The 21,238-nt window shown below is 38.8% G+C and overlaps 1 protein-coding gene across 1 annotated transcript in view; it reads left to right on the top strand.

Annotated features, from left to right (window-relative positions):
- Nucleotides 1-21,238, top strand: part of LOC114664059 (protein lifeguard 1-like) — a 99,897-nt gene that overhangs the window by 72,285 nt on the left and 6,374 nt on the right. Inside the window, exons 4-7 of the mRNA XM_051935987.1 lie at nucleotides 10,234-10,287; nucleotides 12,467-12,557; nucleotides 14,360-14,397; nucleotides 16,600-16,687. Of these exons, the coding sequence (XP_051791947.1) occupies nucleotides 10,234-10,287; nucleotides 12,467-12,557; nucleotides 14,360-14,397; nucleotides 16,600-16,687 (271 nt within the window). The remainder of the gene's footprint in view (nucleotides 1-10,233; nucleotides 10,288-12,466; nucleotides 12,558-14,359; nucleotides 14,398-16,599; nucleotides 16,688-21,238) is intronic.

The raw sequence follows: 21,238 nt of genomic DNA on the forward strand, positions 1-21,238 counted from the left end.
ATAGATAGATAGATAGATAGATAGATAGTTGGAAGGCACTATAAGATATATAGATAGACAGATATGTTAAAGGCACTATATAATAGACTTATATAGGGTAAATGGTAAAAACTTGCCACCCCACTTACCTGTCAATGCATGTGAAAGGAAATTGGCATATAGGCTTATCACAAAACAGTATGCATGAGCAGTCAGCACAGACTCTTGGAATTTTTATTGATAGATAGATAGATAGATAGATAGATAGATAGATAGATAGATAGATAGATAGATAGGTAGATAGATAGATAGATAGATAGATAGATAGATAGATAGATAGATAGATAGATAGATAGATAGATAGATAGGTGAATGGCACTATATAATAGATAGATAGATAGATAAATAGATAGATAGATAGATAGATAGATAGATAGATAGATAGATAGATAGATAGATAGATAGATAGATAGATAGATAGATATATGAAAGGCACTATATAATAGATAGATAGATAGATAGATAGATAGATAGATAGATAGATAGATAGATAGATAGATAGATAGATAGATAGATAGATAGATAGATAGATAGATAGATTGTTGCAAGGCACTATAAGATAGATAGATAGATATGTGAAAGGCACTATATATTAGACTTATATACGGTAAACAGTAAAAACTTGCCACACCACTTACCTGTCAATGCATATGAATGAAAAGTGGCATATAGGCTTATCACAAAACAGTATGCATCAGCAGTCAGCACAGACTCTTGGAATCTTTATAGATAGATAGATAGATAGATAGATAGATCGATAGATAGATAGATAGATAGATAGATAGATAGATAGATAGATAGATAGATAGATAGATAGATAGATAGATAGATAGATAGATAGATAGATAGTTGCAAGGCACTATAAGATATATAGATAGACAGATATGTTAAAGGCACTATATAATAGACTTATATAGGGTAAATGGTAAAAACTTGCCACCCCACTTACCTGTCAATGCATGTGAATGGAAAGTGGCATATAGGCTTATCACAAAAAAGTATGCATGGGCAGTCAGCACAGACTCTTGGAATTTTTATAGATAGATAGATAGATAGATAGATAGATAGATAGATAGATAGATAGATAGATAGATAGATAGATAGATAGATAGATAGATAGATAGATAGATAGATAGATAGATAGAGAGTTGCAAGGCACTATAACATAGATATGTGAAAGGCACTATATATTAGACTTATATAGGGTAAACAGTAAAAACTTGCCACACCACTTACCTGTCAATGCATATGAATGAAAAGTGGCATATAGGCTTATCACAAAACAGTATGCATCAGCAGTCAGCACAGACTCTTGGAATCTTTATAGATAGATAGATAGATAGATAGATAGATAGATAGATAGATAGATAGATAGATAGATAGATAGATAGATAGATAGATAGATAGATAGATGCAAGGCACTATAAGATAGATAGATATTTGAAAGGCACTATATAATAGACTTATATAAGGTAAACGGTAAAAACTTGCCACCCCACTTACCTGTCAATGCATATGAATGAAAAGTGGCATACAGGCTTATCACAAAACAGTATGCATCAACAGTCAGCACAGACTCTTGGAATCTTTATAGATAGATAGATAGATAGATAGATAGATAGATAGATAGATAGATAGATAGATAGATAGATAGATAGATAGATAGATAGATAGATAGATAGATAGATGCAAGGCACTATAAGATAGATAGATATTTGAAAGGCACTATATAATAGACTTATATAGGGTAAACGGTAAAAACTTGCCACCCCACTTACCTGTCAATGCATATGAATAAAAAGTGGCATATAGGCTTTTCACAAAACAGTATGCATCAGCAGTCAGCACAGACTCTTGGAATCTTTATAGATAGATAGATAGATACATAGATAGATAGATAGATAGATAGATAGATAGATAGATAGATAGATAGATAGATAGATAGATAGATAGATAGATAGATAGATAGATAGATAGATAGATAGATGCAAGGCACTATAAGATAGATAGATATTTGAAAGGCACTATATAATAGACTTATATAGGGTAAACGGTAAAAACTTGCCACCCCACTTACCTGTCAATGCATATGAATGAAAAGTGGCATATAGGCTTATCACAAAACAGTATGCATGAGCAGTCAGCACAGACTCTTGGAATTTTATAGATAGATAGATAGATAGATAGATAGATAGATAGATAGATAGATAGATAGATAGATAGATAGATAGATAGATAGATAGATAGATAGATAGATAGATAGATAGATAGATAGTTGGAAGGCACTATAAGATATATAGATAGACAGATATGTTAAAGGCACTATATAATAGACTTATATAGGGTAAATGGTAAAAACTTGCCACCCCACTTACCTGTCAATGCATGTGAAAGGAAATTGGCATATAGGCTTATCACAAAACAGTATGCATGAGCAGTCAGCACAGACTCTTGGAATTTTTATTGATAGATAGATAGATAGATAGATAGATAGATAGATAGATAGATAGATAGATAGATAGATAGATAGATAGATAGATAGATAGATAGATAGATAGATAGATAGATAGATAGATAGATAGATAGATAGATAGATAGATAGATAGATAGATAGATAGGTGAATGGCACTATATAATAGATAGATAGATAGATAAATAGATAGATAGATAGATAGATAGATAGATAGATAGATAGATAGATAGATAGATAGATAGATATATGAAAGGCACTATATAATAGATAGATAGATAGATAGATAGATAGATAGATAGATAGATAGATAGATAGATAGATAGATAGATAGATAGATAGATAGATAGATTGTTGCAAGGCACTATAAGATAGATAGATAGATATGTGAAAGGCACTATATATTAGACTTATATACGGTAAACAGTAAAAACTTGCCACACCACTTACCTGTCAATGCATATGAATGAAAAGTGGCATATAGGCTTATCACAAAACAGTATGCATCAGCAGTCAGCACAGACTCTTGGAATCTTTATAGATAGATAGATAGATAGATAGATAGATCGATAGATAGATAGATAGATAGATAGATAGATAGATAGATAGATAGATAGATAGATAGATAGATAGATAGATAGTTGCAAGGCACTATAAGATATATAGATAGACAGATATGTTAAAGGCACTATATAATAGACTTATATAGGGTAAATGGTAAAAACTTGCCACCCCACTTACCTGTCAATGCATGTGAATGGAAAGTGGCATATAGGCTTATCACAAAAAAGTATGCATGGGCAGTCAGCACAGACTCTTGGAATTTTTATAGATAGATAGATAGATAGATAGATAGATAGATAGATAGATAGATAGATAGATAGATAGATAGATAGATAGATAGATAGATAGATAGAGAGTTGCAAGGCACTATAACATAGATATGTGAAAGGCACTATATATTAGACTTATATAGGGTAAACAGTAAAAACTTGCCACACCACTTACCTGTCAATGCATATGAATGAAAAGTGGCATATAGGCTTATCACAAAACAGTATGCATCAGCAGTCAGCACAGACTCTTGGAATCTTTATAGATAGATAGATAGATAGATAGATAGATAGATAGATAGATAGATAGATAGATAGATAGATAGATAGATAGATAGATAGATAGATAGATAGATAGATAGATAGATAGATGCAAGGCACTATAAGATAGATAGATATTTGAAAGGCACTATATAATAGACTTATATAAGGTAAACGGTAAAAACTTGCCACCCCACTTACCTGTCAATGCATATGAATGAAAAGTGGCATACAGGCTTATCACAAAACAGTATGCATCAACAGTCAGCACAGACTCTTGGAATCTTTATAGATAGATAGATAGATAGATAGATAGATAGATAGATAGATAGATAGATAGATAGATAGATAGATAGATAGATAGATAGATAGATAGATAGATAGATAGATGCAAGGCACTATAAGATAGATAGATATTTGAAAGGCACTATATAATAGACTTATATAGGGTAAACGGTAAAAACTTGCCACCCCACTTACCTGTCAATGCATATGAATAAAAAGTGGCATATAGGCTTTTCACAAAACATTATGCATCAGCAGTCAGCACAGACTCTTGGAATCTTTATAGATAGATAGATAGATACATAGATAGATAGATAGATAGATAGATAGATAGATAGATAGATAGATAGATAGATAGATAGATAGATAGATAGATAGATAGATAGATAGATAGATAGATAGATAGATAGATAGATGCAAGGCACTATAAGATAGATAGATATTTGAAAGGCACTATATAATAGACTTATATAGGGTAAACGGTAAAAACTTGCCACCCCACTTACCTGTCAATGCATATGAATGAAAAGTGGCATATAGGCTTATCACAAAACAGTATGCATGAGCAGTCAGCACAGACTCTTGGAATTTTTATAGATAGATAGATAGATAGATAGATAGATAGATAGATAGATAGATAGATAGATAGATAGATAGATAGATAGATAGATAGATAGATAGGTGAATGGCACTATATAATAGATAGATAGATAGATAGATAGATAGATAGATAGATAGATAGATAGATAGATAGATAGATAGATAGATAGATAGATAGATAGATAGATAGATAGATAGATAGATAGATAGATAGATAGATATGTGAAAGGCACTAAATAATAGATAGATAGATAGATAGATAGATAGATAGATAGATAGATAGATAGATAGATAGATAGATAGATAGATAGATAGATAGATAGATAGATGCAAGGCACTATAAGATAGATAGATATGTGAAAGGCACTATATATTAGACTTATATAGGGTAAACAGTCAAAACTTGCCACCCCACTTACCTGTCAATGCATATGAATGAAAAGTGGCATATAGGCTTATCACAAAACAGTATGCATCAGCAGTCAGCACAGACTCTTGGAATCTTTATAGATAGATAGATAGATAGATAGATAGATAGATAGATAGATAGATAGATAGATAGATAGATAGATAGATAGATAGATAGATAGATAGATAGATAGTTGCAAGGCACTATAAGATATATAGATAGACAGATATGTTAAAGGCACTATGTAATAGACTTATATAGGGTAAATGGTAAAAACTTGCCACCCCACTTACCTGTCAATGCATGTGAATGGAAAGTGGCATATAGGCTTATCACAAAACAGTATGCATGAGCAGTCAGCACAGACTCTTGGAATTTTTATAGATAGATAGATAGATAGATAGATAGATAGATAGATAGATAGATAGATAGATAGATAGATAGATAGATAGATAGATAGATAGATAGATAGATAGATAGATAGTTGCAAGGCACTATAACATAGATATGTGAAAGGCACTATATATTAGACTTATATAGGGTAAACAGTCAAAACTTGCCACCCCACTTACCTGTCAATGCATATAAATGAAAAGTGGCATATAGGCTTATCACAAAACAGTATGCATCAGCAGTCAGCACCGACTCTTGGAATCTTTATAGATAGATAGATAGATAGATAGATAGATAGATAGATAGATAGATAGATAGATAGATAGATAGATAGATAGATAGATAGATAGATAGATAGATAGATAGATAGATAGATAGTTGCAAGGCACTATAAGATAGACAGATATGTTAAAGGCACTATATAACAGACTTATATAGGGTAAACGGTAAAAACTTGCCACCCCACTTACCTGTCAATGCATATGAATGGAAAGTGGCATATAGGCTTATCACAAAACAGTATGCATCAGCAGTCAGCACAGACTCTTGGAATCTTTATAGATAGATAGATAGATAGATAGATAGATAGATAGATAGATAGATAGATAGATAGATAGATAGATAGATAGATAGATAGATGCAAGGCACTATAAGATAGATAGATAGACAGAAATGTTAAAGGAACTATATAATAGACTTATATATGGTAAATGGTAAAAACTTGCCACCCCACTTACCTGTCAATGCATATGAATGAAAAGTGGCATATAGGCTTATCACAAATCAGTATGCATCAGCAGTCAGCACAGACTCTTGGAATCTTTATAGATAGATAGATAGATAGATAGATAGATAGATAGATAGATAGATAGATAGATAGATAGATAGATAGATAGATAGATAGATAGTTGCAAGGCACTATAACATATATATGTGAAAGGCACTATATATTAGACTTATATAGGGTAAACAGTCAAAACTTGCCACCCCAATTACCTGTCAATGCATATGAATGAAAAGTGGCATATAGGCTTATCACAAAACAGTATGTATCAGCAGTCAGCACAGACTCTTGGAATCTTTATAGATAGATAGATAGATAGATAGATAGATAGATAGATAGATAGATAGATAGATAGATAGATAGATAGATAGATAGATAGATAGATAGTGTAGTTAGCAGGATTAGATAGATAGATATGTGAAAGGCACTATATATAATAGATAGATAGATAGATAGATAGATAGATAGATAGATAGATAGATAGATAGATAGATAGATAGATAGATAGATAGATAGATAGATAGATAGATAGATAGATAGTTGCAAGGCACTATAAGATTTATAGATAGACAGATATGTTAAAGGCACTATATAATAGACTTATATAGGGTAAATGGTAAAAACTTGCCACCCCACTTACCTGTCAATGCATGTTAATGGAAATTGGCATATAGGCTTATCACAAAACAGTATGCATGAGCAGTCAGCACAGACTCTTGGAATCTTTATAGATAGATAGATAGATAGATAGATAGATAGATAGATAGATAGATAGATAGATAGATAGATAGATAGATAGATAGATAGATAGTTTTTAAAGTAACCTTTATTGTAAACATAAGCAAAAAACTCAAACATAAACATACACAATCAATAGAAAAGAAAACCAAATTTCAGAATAAACTACAGAGCCATACATCAGACCCCTATTACTCCCCCTTTACACTCCTCCTACTCCGCACATTAATAACAAAAGCAACAGTTAATAATTCATTATAACACAAAGACCACCATAACTCCCCCTTTATGCTCCTCCTACTCCGCACATTAATAATCACATGGTATTGATGCCAACCATTTCTTTCTCTTGCCCACCACAGTGAAATCAGAAATTCATTTTCAGCTCCCCTTCATCGACTGAGCACAGCACCCCTTTCGCCCCCCACACATTTTCAAACACCCCCATTCTATTCATCTGTTTATAAAAAGCAATCTCCTGTCTTATTCTTGAATAAACATTCAACTTAAAAATTAAACAAATATTCGTCGGTTCTGATCCACATTGCTTATTATTTCGACTTTTGAGAATGGCCAGCTTTGTTTCACCTAACAGAAAGTTAAACAGCTGAATCCTGCATCGGGTTTTCTTTTTATATTTACTTCCAAAAATGAACAGGACTTCATTAAAAGTTCCTATCAAATTGGTACACAAAGCTTCAAAGTACCTGAAGAATCCCGCCAGTCGATTACAATATAAAAACAAATGAAAAATTGTTTCTTTTTGTCCACATAATATGCAAGAATCATCATCTGCTTCTTTAATAATTTTCAAAAAGGAGTTGGTGGCAATGATCCCGTGCCCAATTCTCCACTGCAAATCTTGGCACTTGGTGTTTCGGAGGAATTTTAACACAACTGGCTGGCTACAAAATGAGCCTTTAATTTTTAATTCTGTCTTTTTATGCCCTCTCTTGCACAGTGAGAGTTTTGTTTCAGTTCTTATTAAGCATCAGGTACTGAAACTGGCACAGATTTATGATGCCAATACCAAGTTATTTATTGATGCTGAAATCTTGGCTTCCCTTCTTGAAGTAAATTCAGTCAGGACGATTCAGCACCTTCTCTCCTCTGTTGCTAAAGACTATCACTTGCTAAATTACTCCATTAGCTCCACTGGTAATAGTTTGGATGTTTGCCCCGCTGTGGACCTCTCATTACTGCCAGACCATTCAGTTGTTAAGTTCACCAAAGGAACAGTGGTGGGCTTTGACTCACTGACCAAGAGAGAACTTTATGAGTACTGCGTTAAGGTGACTCACTTCCATGCATTTGTGTCTGTGCTGGACACTCCATGGAGGGAGAAGCTGGGAGTGGAAGGGCACAGGGGGCCTGCATGGTGGGAGCTCTACAAACCTCCGAGCAACAAAAGAACTGCAGATTTGTAGATAGATAGATAGATAGATAGATAGATAGATAGATAGATAGATAGATAGATAGATAGATAGATAGATAGTTGCAAGGCACTATAAGATAGATAGATAGATATGTGAAAGGCACTATATAATAGACTTATATAGGGTAAACGGTAAAAACTTGCCACCCCACTTACCTGTCAATGCATATGAATGAAAAGTGGCATATAGGCTTATCACAAATCAGTATGCATCAGCAGTCAGCACAGACTCTTGGAATCTTTATAGATAGATAGATAGATAGATAGATAGATAGATAGATAGATAGATAGATAGATAGATAGATAGATAGATAGATAGATAGATAGATAGATAGATAGATAGATAGATGCAAGGCACTATAAGATAGATAGATAGATATGTGAAAGGCACTATATAATAGACTTATATAGGGTAAACGGTAAAAACTTGCCACCCCACTTACCTGTCAATGCATATGAATGAAAAGTGGCATATAGGCTTATCACAAATCAGTATGCATCAGCAGTCAGCACAGACTCTTGGAATCTTTATAGATAGATAGATAGATAGATAGATAGATAGATAGATAGATAGATAGATAGATAGATAGATAGATAGATAGATGTGAAAGGCACTATATAACAGCTAGAAAGCACTCCACAGGAGACAGATATTAAAATCACCTCTAAGAATGTTAGGTCGTAAGGTCACTTTATAACAGACGTCTATGAAAGGTCTTCCAGTATATACAGTAAAAGATAAATACCTTCAGAAAGTATTCAGACCCCTTCCCTATTTCCACATTTTCTTATGTTGCAACATTCATTTCTTCCCATATCAAGTGTGGCTGTCCAAGGTACTGACTTTCTTGCAACAGAGGAAGTTCTGGGGTCCCAACCTAGTGGTCCCTGTTTACTTTCAGTCTCAACAAAGACACACACATGACTGTGTAAAAAGGGACACGATATAACTACCCCATAAAGTGAGTGTGAGCCGTTGATCAGGCTCTATTGTTTGGTTCAGTTAACTCGCAGAGCTCCTTCACTTTGGTTGACTCTTGCTGAAGTGACACCTCCTTCTGGGTGGTCACAGTTTTATCGCCCAGAGACAATAAATTGAGTAAAAACTAAAGGGGTTTGAAGACTTTTCTGAAGGTGCTGATTATAATATGGGACATAAGAAATGGACTAGTGTCCAGGTTGAAATGGTTGGTCATATGTTTCCTGGGTGGCATGCCAGATAAACAGAGCCACATGACTGGCCATGTGGATTAGCCTGTGATTTGTGTTAACGAGTGGGTGAGTCCAATAAGTTGGCCACTGAGCTGATACCCGGTGTATGACATGGTTTGCACAAGCAACATACAAAAAATAACTTCTCTGTTCTTTTCCTTTCCTCCACTCCTCCCAGATAAGCTTTGTCCTCATCCATCCGACTCCAACTCGCCTGGGTGAGGCAGAGCAGCTCCTTTTATCTCAGACCCAGGAGTATTTCCGGTGCCAGGCTGTGGCCCAGTAATAGCACTTCTGGGTCACATGGATGTCCCAACAAAGTAGGGACCACAGATCCCTGCAGCATCCCCTGGCGGCACTCATGAAATCCAAAAAAGGCTGTCTCATGGGACTACAGTTCCCAGTATGCCTTGTGGGTGTCAGTACTGGTAGTACCTGTTAGGGATGCCACCACCTAATGTGTCGGGGGAGCATTCAGCCCTGACAGGTTGTCTGCCCCTATCCTCCCATCACACTGGCCTCCTGGCCAGGCATTATTCCTCAATCCAGCCCTGCAAGGATGACAGCATAGCAACTTCTGCACTGGCAGAATGCATGCTATCCATCACAGGAGAAATGAAAACAGGAAGAACTGCAGGCTTTGGGATGACACCTTTTGGATTCAGAAGAGAAATGCGGAGTTCAGTGTTTGCTCAGAATATTTTGTAGTGGCCTGAGGTTTGTGTCAAAAAAGTATTTAGGAAATTCATATTTAAAATGTGCTTTTAATTCCAGGGAAACACCCAAAATGTGGATACGGGCTCATTCCTGGTTTACTTTCGCAACCTTGTAAGTATTTAGAGGTATGAATCTTGAAACTAATTTGCTTGGTTGTTGATAGTAGAAAGAGTAAAAATTTTAAATTGAAAACAAAAGATGGTTGCCTTTGAAGATCCAAGTTTCTGGGTTCACGTCTTGTACCCTTGTCATTATGTCGTCTGCATGGGCTTCATTCCCACATCCCCGATGACGTCTGCTTTAAGGATGGAGTGACACCCTGACCAGGACCGGTGCCTGCCTTGCACCTGAATAGGCCTCTGCCCTCTGTGATCCTAAATTAAAACAGGCTACACTCCTGATTTCATGTTAGTTTATTTAAAACCAAATGTTTAGCAAAACTGTTGATTTATCATTATTTAGTTTAATGAAGGGTGGCACCGCGGTGCAGTACTTAGCATTGTTACCTTGCAGGTCCAGTGTCCCAGGCTCACCCAGTACTCCAGTTTTCCTTCCAAATCCCCCTAGATGTTTGTGTTAATTTAAATTATGATTATTATTATATTTTCTTGGTGGCCCTTATGATAATGTGTGCCTGTGATGGGTGTCCAGGCTAAGGCTGGTTACTACTTTACTCCTAAGACTTCCCAAATATCCTCTGAATTTCTGCAACCATGCAATGGCAATTGAAAAGACAGAACGCTGTATTATTATTGTGTTATTGGTTAGGTTTGCCATTTTTGCCTATCATTATACACTCAATAATCCATAATGACAAAGTGAAAATAAGAGAAGATCTTGGAACACGAACAAAAGGTTCCCTCAGCACTGAAGGTTCCCAAGAGCAGATTTTCCTCCATAACCGCTAAATGTAAGAAGTTTGGAGCAAACATGACTCCTACTGGAGATGGCAGTCAGGCCAAATTGAACAAGGCGATGGTAAGAGAGGTGACCAAGAAGCTGATGGCTGCTCTGGCTGAGCTCCAGAGAACTTGTGTGGAGGTGTGAGAAGCTTCCAGAGGGACAAACATCACTGTAACCCTCCACTAGTCTGGGCTTGATGATGAACTGGCCATACAGAAGCTTCTACTCAGTAAAAGACACATGGAGGCCGACTTGGAGATTCCAAAAAAACATCTAAAGGACTCCCAGACTGTGAGAAAGAAGATTTCCCAGTTTCATTAAACTAATATTAGGCATCGCTCATCACCTGAACAATTCCATTCCAAAAGTGAGGCACGGTGGTGGTGGTGGCAGCAGCATCATCTTGTGGGGTTGTTCTTTCAACATCAGGGAGTGGGAGATGAAGAAGAATTGAGGAAAAGCTGAAAGGAGCAAAGTCCAAAGATACAGAATCCAATAATGAGACCCTGCCCCAGAGCACTCTGGACCTCAGACTGTGCCAATGTGTCACCTTCCAACAGGACACAAAGCAAGGACAACAGGCGGCAGATCTACCATCAGTGAAGGGGCCTCTTCACCAGTTAATCTCGATGAAATGACGCGAGTGTCCGTGAGTGGGAACTCACAAAGCCATCAAGCCTTGTGCTGAAATCAGAATTGAGAATATCGTACTGCATCAAACAACCAGGCGTCCGCACACTGCACTGATAAAAGTATCGTCAACTCCCTGCTAAGGAGTTCAGTCACCAAGGGGCTTGTGGGACTCTTTAGTGAGTTGCCCATCCTAAGTCTAGATTTGAACCCAATCAAATATTTCTGGGAAGACCTGGACATTTCTGTTCACCGATGGTCTCCCTCCAGTCTGACCGAGTTTGAGGGGGTCTGTGTGGAAGAATGGCAGAAAATCCCCAAATCCTGGTGTGCAGAGCTCGTTATGTCAAACCCAAGAAGACTCCTGGTGCCTGAACAAAGTACTTGTGTCAAGGGGATATTTCATTTTTGATAAATTTTCAAAAATTCCTAATCTCCCATTTCTCACTTTGTCATTCTGGAGTTTTGAGTGTTGCTTGACAAACGAAAAAATGAATTGAAACAATTTTAGCACAAGACTGAAAAATAACAAAATGTGTAAAAAGTGAAGGGTCTGCAGACTTTCTGAGGGTGCTGTACGTGTGCCTCAGCGGGCAGGCTCTGAAACCCCCTTTTAGGAGATGGTGACGACCCCCCCCCCCCCAGACAGATGGCACTGACACTGGCAGAGACTCTGTAATGTTTAAGAACAATGGTTTGAATTACAATTGCTTGTATTGTATTTATTAACTCTCATCTTTTGTTGTTTTTATGCCAGTCCAGCTGCCTTTGTTCTAATCATCGTCCTGACTTGCTGCTCAGATATCCGTCGGAGGGTCCCTCTGAATTTCGTCTTTCTGATTCTATTTGTAAGTTCTTCCATTTTGACTCTCGCTTTACTGGCAACCTTCCGAGTGAGTTGTTAGTGCCTGGCAGGCTCTCCCATTCTTATTATTATAAAATACTAGGCCTTACCCGCGTATTGGTGAAACAGGGCAGTGAGGAGGGCCCTGCCCGGCTCCCCACTCCTGACATCACGCTTCTTCCTCCTCTCGGCCCTCAGATCCTGTCTGGGATTAGTGTGAATAAATCGCTCCTGCAAGCGAACTCTGATTCTTAGCGTGAAGGGAGAGGTCGCAAAAATCAACCGGAATGTTCAAGAAAATTATAGACAAAACTCGATCTAAATCCGTTAAGTAGTTCTCTCGTGAAAAGCAGACAGACATACAGACAGACGTTGGATTTTATATATATAGAGAGAGAGATTTAAAGTCTCTTTTAATGGCAATGGCTCGATTAAATGTAGAATTGTCCAAAAGTGATCAGCGTGTAATCGATCCAACAAAATTTAATTATGTGTTTGTCATTTTGATTGTTAAAAATGACACTTTTATTTTTATTGATCTGAAACCAAATTATCTGGCTGTTTGCACAGTGCGTTTGTATTTTAGTGTCCACTCACTTCTGACTCCCAAAGGTCACGTGAACATCCATGTTCATCATCTTCATCGTCATTAGACCTCACCAATCAAGTGTGAACTCGAAACTTCCTCATTCTGCACCCACGTCTGGTGCACGGAAAATCACTGCTAGGAAGCTAAAAACGATTTAAAAAAGACCTCCGGATCATGTAGGGTTCACAGTCTCGAATTTAAGAAAACGAACTCATTCTGTCAGAACGACTGTCTCATTAAAATAGCAACAAAAATCAGCTCTCTACAAACAGTCCCACATTTTGCTGCATGTGTGTTCACATCTTTGCAGTGTTTTTTTTTTATCTTAATCTGTTGCGTTACGCATCGATAATCGACCTCCATTATTAGTACAATGTAATCGAGTGCAAGGCAATGATTGTGAAGGGGAGGAACTCCAACCTGCAGTATGGGGCTGGAGAGCAGAGCTTCAATTGAAGACAGGACTCTTCACCAATGAACGATCGGGAGAGACAGGTCTTCATTTCAAAAACGCCATCACATGTGAAGGCTCTTCTTGTTTGTGCACAGCTCGCATTTTCCAGAGTTATTTATTTACCAACAATTTTAGTCAACCATATTTGCGTTTTGCACATTGAGAGCATACGATTGGCTGACTCGACATGAATTATGTGACATTTATGGACGATTTTATGCCACGAGCTGTTGTCCAGCATTTGTCACCATTGACTTCCATTCTATCAGAAACATTGTCAAGTCCATTCTCCACAAAAACGTGAAATTAAAAATATTCCTCACACGTCACTACTGACTACTTTTTCCATTTTAAGAAAATAATTTTTAGGGCCCAGTATTCCTTTAACATTTTCTTACACTGCCACCTAAAGGTGCAGTAGATATGTGAAGAAAGTATGTCACCACCCTGAGCCACATCCTGCAATTTGAATTTTTGAAACTCTTTTATTTTAATTTTTGACAGTTTATATAAATTTGAATTCACATAATTTCAGTTTGTGTAAGTTGGGATTCTACTGTTGTGGCCAATGGACTGTTAATGGTAATTATGCAGGGCTCTGCACACGAGTATTTACACACTAAATTTGAGACTCTTATGCTACCCATCTATCTGACTTATGGAACTTCTGATGGATCTTCATAATACGTCAACCAAGTGTGCACTGAAGACATCCTTAGTGGAGTAAATGCACGTGACTGAGTTTCTCTTTCCTCTCTTTTAGACTGCCGTGGAAGGTTTGATGCTGGGATCCACAGCTGCGTAAGTAACTGTACCCATTTACAAACTGCCACTGGGCTGTTCAGATGGTAAGATGTGTGTCTATAAAGCATTAGGAACACTGCAACGTGACACAGGCACACACACGGGGCACAGAACGAGATCAAAGTAACACTTCACACTTTGGTATTTGTTATTTACGCATTGGTTAGGACCGTCTGTGCCCAAGTCATCCACAGCAATCAAACTTGCCATGTGTGAGTCTGTCCAACTCTACTTTTCGATTGGTTACAGCTTTGCTCGCATGCTTCTAAAGTGGCGTCAAAGTGCTTGGGTGTGTTCAGGTTACTGGGCTCCCAGGTGCCATCTACTGGTGAAATGGGTGCAAGTACATTGAAAGATGATGGCGGCGCCTGTGTCTTTCAAGCCGCCGGTGCAGTCCGCTGAACCAGGCTAATCGATAACACGGCTTATCAAATAACGGGTCCTGTAAGAGAGCTACGTGCTGAAACTTCTCTGCATTTCTGGCTGATGCACTGCAAATGTAGTGGAACATAAGCATAGCTCCCCTTTGGCCTAACTGGCTGCGATGGTTGCTTTTCTCTCACTGCGTGGAGTGCAGGATCTGATGCAGTTTGTCTAAACAGAACCCAGTAACATAAATACTCTCCAGTGTTCGCCCTCTATTCACCGTGTGCACTTCCCCAAAACGTAGCATAGTCACACTCATCTTCCTCACCCTCTATAACTCTATCACCAGCTTTAGCCTTTCTAGTTAAACCTTCACTTCTAATCACCTCCTGATTCCAGGTTCCTACATCTGGTGGGCAAAAGGGTTTAAAACTCAAACTGTGAACCACTTCTGGGTCAAATGTAAGGCTGATTTATATGTCTGTGTCGTGTCTACGCCGTAGCTGTATGTGGAGTGTGTGCCTCGTGGAAAGCAGTTTATATTTCTTCACTGCGCCATAGGACTTGTTGAAAGGTTTATTTACCGTGGCAGTGACATTCATGTCTCTGGTGACTCTTCCTATGAAGTCATTTGACAGATTGAGAGAGCATGGGGGTCATGAGGTCACTGGAGAAGGGGTGTGTGGCGCTCCTGATATCCATGTAAAAGGACGAAGGTCCAAGTCTTTAGAGTCTTGGTGCTTCCTGTCTTGCTCTATGGTTGCGAGACATGGACGTGATCCAGTGACCTGAGAACAAGACTGGACTCCTTCATGTGTGTCTCTCCAGAAAATCCTTGGGTCCCATTGGTTTAACTTTGTGTTGCTCATAGAGTCCTGAATGAGACACATTACCTGCATTGCTACAGCACTACAGCCATGTGGCATGATGCCGGGGACCCGAGTGACTGGACCAGGCCAAGGGGTCACCCACATAACACCTGGCTGTGGCAGATAGAGGGTCATTTCTGGAGGGTGGGAATGAATGGTGTGTCTGTCTGGGGGGTTTCGTCGTGTGGTGGGTGTGGTAACACATTTTACCAGTGCATGCTCCCCAACCTGACTGGACTTGCTGCGCCATACCATAGGCACAGGCCTGAAGGCTAGTTGGCTTTGTTTGTGGCAACCAAGGAAAGCAAATGACCCACTAAAATGCTGACAGTTGTTGATCTGCACACCTCTTACTATACACTTTCTTCTGTCAGTTATACTGTAACTTTGCATTACAAACAGTTTATGATATTTGAAATGATGGAAATGTGCAGCATTACCGTTGGGCAATTTATTTTTATGGCTTGTTTGGCCCCGCCCAGGTGAAATGTCAAACTCCGCCCGTCAGATGAAAGTGCCACTCTTATTATTATTATTTTTTTGAATATATGTGAAAGGAGACAAACAACGTGAAAGAGTTGGGGCACCACCCTGGTGACACCATATAATTACAGAGGTTATAAGCAGTTAAATACAACATAGAACTAATTCAAAATGGCTGAACTTCCAGTCATATAAGTTCCAGGAGGGCAGAACAACGGATGTGACGCCAATCGTGGAACAGCCGTCAATCTTCCATTTTGAAGAGAGAAGGCATTAGAACACAGCGTCACCCCCTGGTCCGGTGGGGAATTACCATCACCAGAGCCCTTAAGCTGCCTCCCATCGTGTATTCAGAAGAAATGAGCCTCAAATGGTCAAGTGGGGCTCATTTATGAAAGACGTGATAAGAATTAGCGTAGAAGAGTTAACATTCTCATGACGACTTAGTAATCTTTCCATTTTTGTTTTTTTTTTTTCACAGCTTTTTCCAGGCTGATGAAGTGATGTGGGCAGTGGCCGCGACGGGGATTGTCTGCTTCAGTCTCTCTATATTTGCATTGCAGACCAAGGTAAATATGCAGATCTGGTGGGTTGGGGTAGTCCATTGAAGTTCTGGAGACAACGTCTGAAATGTTTCAGTCTGGCCAGTGGGCTTAGGACCATACATTGAAAATGTCGCCCTAAATCCTGAGTAGGACTAGCATGCTGTAGAAACAGCACTGGGGACTTTGTTTGTTTGACGCGTTACAATGAGGGTCCCCAGCGGTCCAGCACGGTGATTCTGTGTGTTACCTGTATGGATACATTCTTAAGGGAGACATGCAGGGCTGTCTGAAGAGAGAGAATGCGAGCTGCTCGCCTTGAGTGTGCCATCCTTCTGTAGCACCTGCTGTGCCCATGGAGGCAGGCCACTCAGTGTCTGGGACAGGGCAAAGCAAAACATTTAGCAGCATGTCACCTAAGTGGCACGTCTAAAGTTAGTACACATTGAAAGACACAACACTGGGCTCTGGTAGAAACTGGCACAACTGTGTGCTTGCAGCAAGAGCAGTATTTCAACATTTGTTAAATAAATTTAAATGACTGCACATTGCAGAAAATAAATTAAGTGTGGTCCTCAAAAGAGCCCAATATCATTAATACGGATAAGCAGGGAAAACAAAAAGAAAAAACAATGGGGTGGCATTCTAATGATAATCACAGAAACCAACGTCCTGGGCGGTGTGTGGTTTGTACGCTCATCCTGTGTCTCAGTGTGCACAGCCCCAAACAGGTTCATTTGCAGCATGTGACCCCCCCCCCCCCCCCCCCCTAATCTTCTTCAAGGCTCTGTTTATCCAGTGCCCTGGGAATCTCCACATGCCTTCTTGAACCTCCCTGGGCTCATAAAGTGTAATGAGAATGTTCCAGCAGTTCACTGAATGCAGAACTCAAGTGTACCAGCGTGTCATTTCACTGTCAATCAGCCATCCAGTCCCGCCTATCATCAGGGTCATATGCTGGTCACTCTGGTAGAGTCTGCATCCGTGAGCACCTGCGTGGTGATCCTGTGATGTCGCTTGTGATTCCCATACTGTGTGTGTGCTCATCAACACCTGGCTCAATGATCCTTTAATATTTCTTCATGTGGGGTCTTGAATAAATCTACGTATGACCTTGTGTTATCGTCTGATTACCCCTTACACGTGTCAAGTTCGTTATTGGATTGGTCTACTCAATCTACGCACCCTAAATAATAACACACACATACATAGATACACACACACTCAGACCCTAACCACAACAGTGCCCTATGAATGATACACACTCAGTTGGCTATCTTGTAGCACTTTAAACCACACAAGTGCCTTAGGAATAACACAGCCTGTCACTCTCTCAGCACATCAAGAGACTTATTTATTATCGGCACGAACAGCATACGATGCTTTAAATAGATCTCAGATCTAAATATTACTCTTGGTCTCCAAGAAAATATTCAAACGTACAAAGGCTCAGCACTCTTGACTATCAGCCATTTATCAGCCAAGAATACCTTCTTCGCGTACTGTCCCCTACTATTGGGTGGAGCTCTCACCCACAGCCTTAAAACCTCGCAGCACAGAGCGAATGGCAAATCTCCGGCTACACCAGGTGCTCAAAGAAATCTACCTTATTATTTCAATCACTCTAGACATTAAGACAAAGCATAGAAAGATGAAAACAAGTTACTATTTATTAAAGAAAAATAATAAGCAATAGAAAATAAGATAAATAGTAAAGTCTGGATAAAATTGTCTTAAAAAAAGCTTACTGAAAGGAATCAGTGATGTCAAGGGTGAAAGTCCCAGGGCGGCGTTTGATTTACCAATCGATATTCATGAAAATGCTGTTAACTGACGATCGCATGAAAACTGGTCACACGTGTCTTTGTTTTATTTTCTGATGTCACTCTCCCGTCGTCGCTGTTTCTTGTCTTCTGACGTTGCTTTCAATTGAGGCATATTTATTATAAAGTTTCATGCCGTGATTTTGCAACACGTGAATGTTTTTTTACTCCTGATTGGCTGGCTGTCAATATGATGGATGAATTTTGCTCAAACTCTTTAATCTCTCTTTTCCCAGATAATAAAGTTCTTTGAAATTGCCTCATGTCCTCCTTTCCCAGACTATAAACCAAATTGTTGTCCCAGATGTCCATCCATAAAGTAATCAATAGCCTGAGGTATCAGCAAGTCTTCCTTTCCCAGGCTGTAATGCGAATTTAGCACTATGCTGTGAACAACTGTTATAAAAGTGAGGTGTGAGGGAAAAGGATATGCCTTTTTGTTATAATCCCTCCTACATCTGAATTCATCTTGTTGGGATTGAGCAAAATATAATAATAAAAATATAGAGAATAATTTGTAGATTTTATACACCATAACAGACCTCAGGCGGTGTAAGGGTGTCCAAATTAGAGAAATGGTTGGTTGTGATCGACCCAACGCATTACTATTGCAAAGCAACATTTTTCCTATGGCCTGAAAGTGTAACGTTACCAACACTTTCATTGGGTGAGATGTTAGGGCAGGTAGAGTCAGGTGCAAAAGACTCATTCGGTTCTGTACACCTTCCTCCTCTCCTCCTGCATCCGGACACATCTCCCCCCTCTTCTTCTTCGGCCAACAGTAGCTCAATTTCTGCCAGCACCCTGTTGGCTAACAGTACTGGTGGTGGTCGTTGTTAACCTGGGGCTCGACCGATCTGGTATGGAAATTTCTATTGTTGTCCACATATTGATTTGGCAAAATTTTACACCGGATGCCCTTCCTGACGTAACCCTCGCCATTTATCCGGGCTTGGGACCGATTTGTGCATCCCCTGTGGCTGGGTTTGGTTCTGTATTGCCTGAAAATAAAAATAAAAAGGATGTTACATTATTACCTTTGGTATTCACCTTTTCTGGCCAGGCTCAACAGACAGTAAGTATTCTTAGACAAAATTTCAATTAATTACAACAGACCTATAGTCCATTAAAACAAATTAAAATAATTACATCCTACAGGCGCAACAAAAATTTAAAAGACACGTTGGTACATGCGTCATGTAATGAGAAAAAAACCTAATAAATTGTCTTGGAGTATCCCATTTAAAAATAAAAAGGTCTTGTACAATAGGTTCTCTCAGAAAGAGTGGCCTATTTTACAGACCTTCAAACGAGACTCAATCAATTGTATTTATGAGATGCAATGGAAGACCTGTAGACTGATTTATATTGGTGAAACCAAAAATACTATCCGCTTGAGATTTGTTCAACATCTTCGCCTGATGGAGAACCAAAAGAAAAAGACAACCCTGTTGTTCTCACTTTCAGACATGACTCATAATCCGATAATGTTTGGAATTGGACATTGAGGGTCAGGAAGGAACAGAAGTGGATTCAGGCATTAGGGATTGTGATTCCAGATGGTCTTCATGAAAAGTGAAGGGTCTGATTTTGGGTACCAAAAAGAAAAAAAAAAAGTTTGGGCTATTAGGAAGGAATTAATGGGCGCAATCGTCTCTCCAAAATCAAACCTCATCAAAGTGAACTTTATTGTCATCTCAACCATATACAAGTAAACAGATGGACGAAATTGGGAAGCTCAGGGTCCACAGTGTCACAGCATGATGTGCAAATAACAAATTAAAAATAGAATTTAAATTTACTGCAGTGGGTTGGCACCCTGCCCGGGATTGGTTCCTGCCTTGTGCCCTATGTTGGCTGGGATTGGCTCCAGCAGACCCCCGTGACCCTGTGTTCGCATTCAGCGGGTTGGAAAATGGATGAATGGATGGATGGATTTAAATATAAATTTAAAATTAAAACACAAACAAGACAAGACATTGTGCAAAGACAAGACAAAGAAGTAGCAGTAATATTGATGTGTAAGATATGTAATATAATAAATAAATAATACATAATAGATACAGATAATACAGAAATGATCAGTGTATGATAATAGTTGTTTAAGACATGTGTAAACAATGACAGGTATCATTACTAGAATTATTTAAAATAATAAATAGGAAGTTAGTGTGCCCGGGCTTTGCCTTCGGATGTGCCTGTCCCCTACCCTAACGCCTACCCGCCATTAATCCCTACCACTTAATAATAATAATAATAATAATAATAATAATACATTTTATTTAGGCAGTACCAGAATATCCAGACTACACACTTGGCGAGCAGTGGGTGACACCCTCTTTATTATTTATTCAGAACAAGATCTGGAGGACCTCAGACCCCTTCAACAGATTGCAACTTCCGTCCCCTTCCTCAGCTGAGTCCGCCTGCCTTTGGCTGCTTCCCAGTGGCTTCTTTCTCTCTGACTTTTGTGCAGCCTACAAACCCGACTCACCCCATACCCAACAGCACTCCTGGACCTGTCTGCACAGTCAGTACCCTTGGTGCCTGTTGACACCCCCCCCCCAACAAACAATCGTTATTATCAAGTATGGCAGAATGCTGCCCCCCTCCACGCCCTTCCGTATCTCTTTCAAATCTTTGTATGCCAATCTCTGTCTGAACGCCATCTTCTGGCAAGTTTGAACAGCTCATGAGCTCTCCAAAGTCTGAGTGAAGTCACGAGTAGTTGGTTAAGTTGTGAAATTTGATAAAA

Source organism: Erpetoichthys calabaricus, chromosome 13 (genome assembly GCF_900747795.2).
Source record: "Erpetoichthys calabaricus chromosome 13, fErpCal1.3, whole genome shotgun sequence".
In the NCBI taxonomy this organism is placed as follows: domain Eukaryota; kingdom Metazoa; phylum Chordata; class Cladistia; order Polypteriformes; family Polypteridae; genus Erpetoichthys; species Erpetoichthys calabaricus.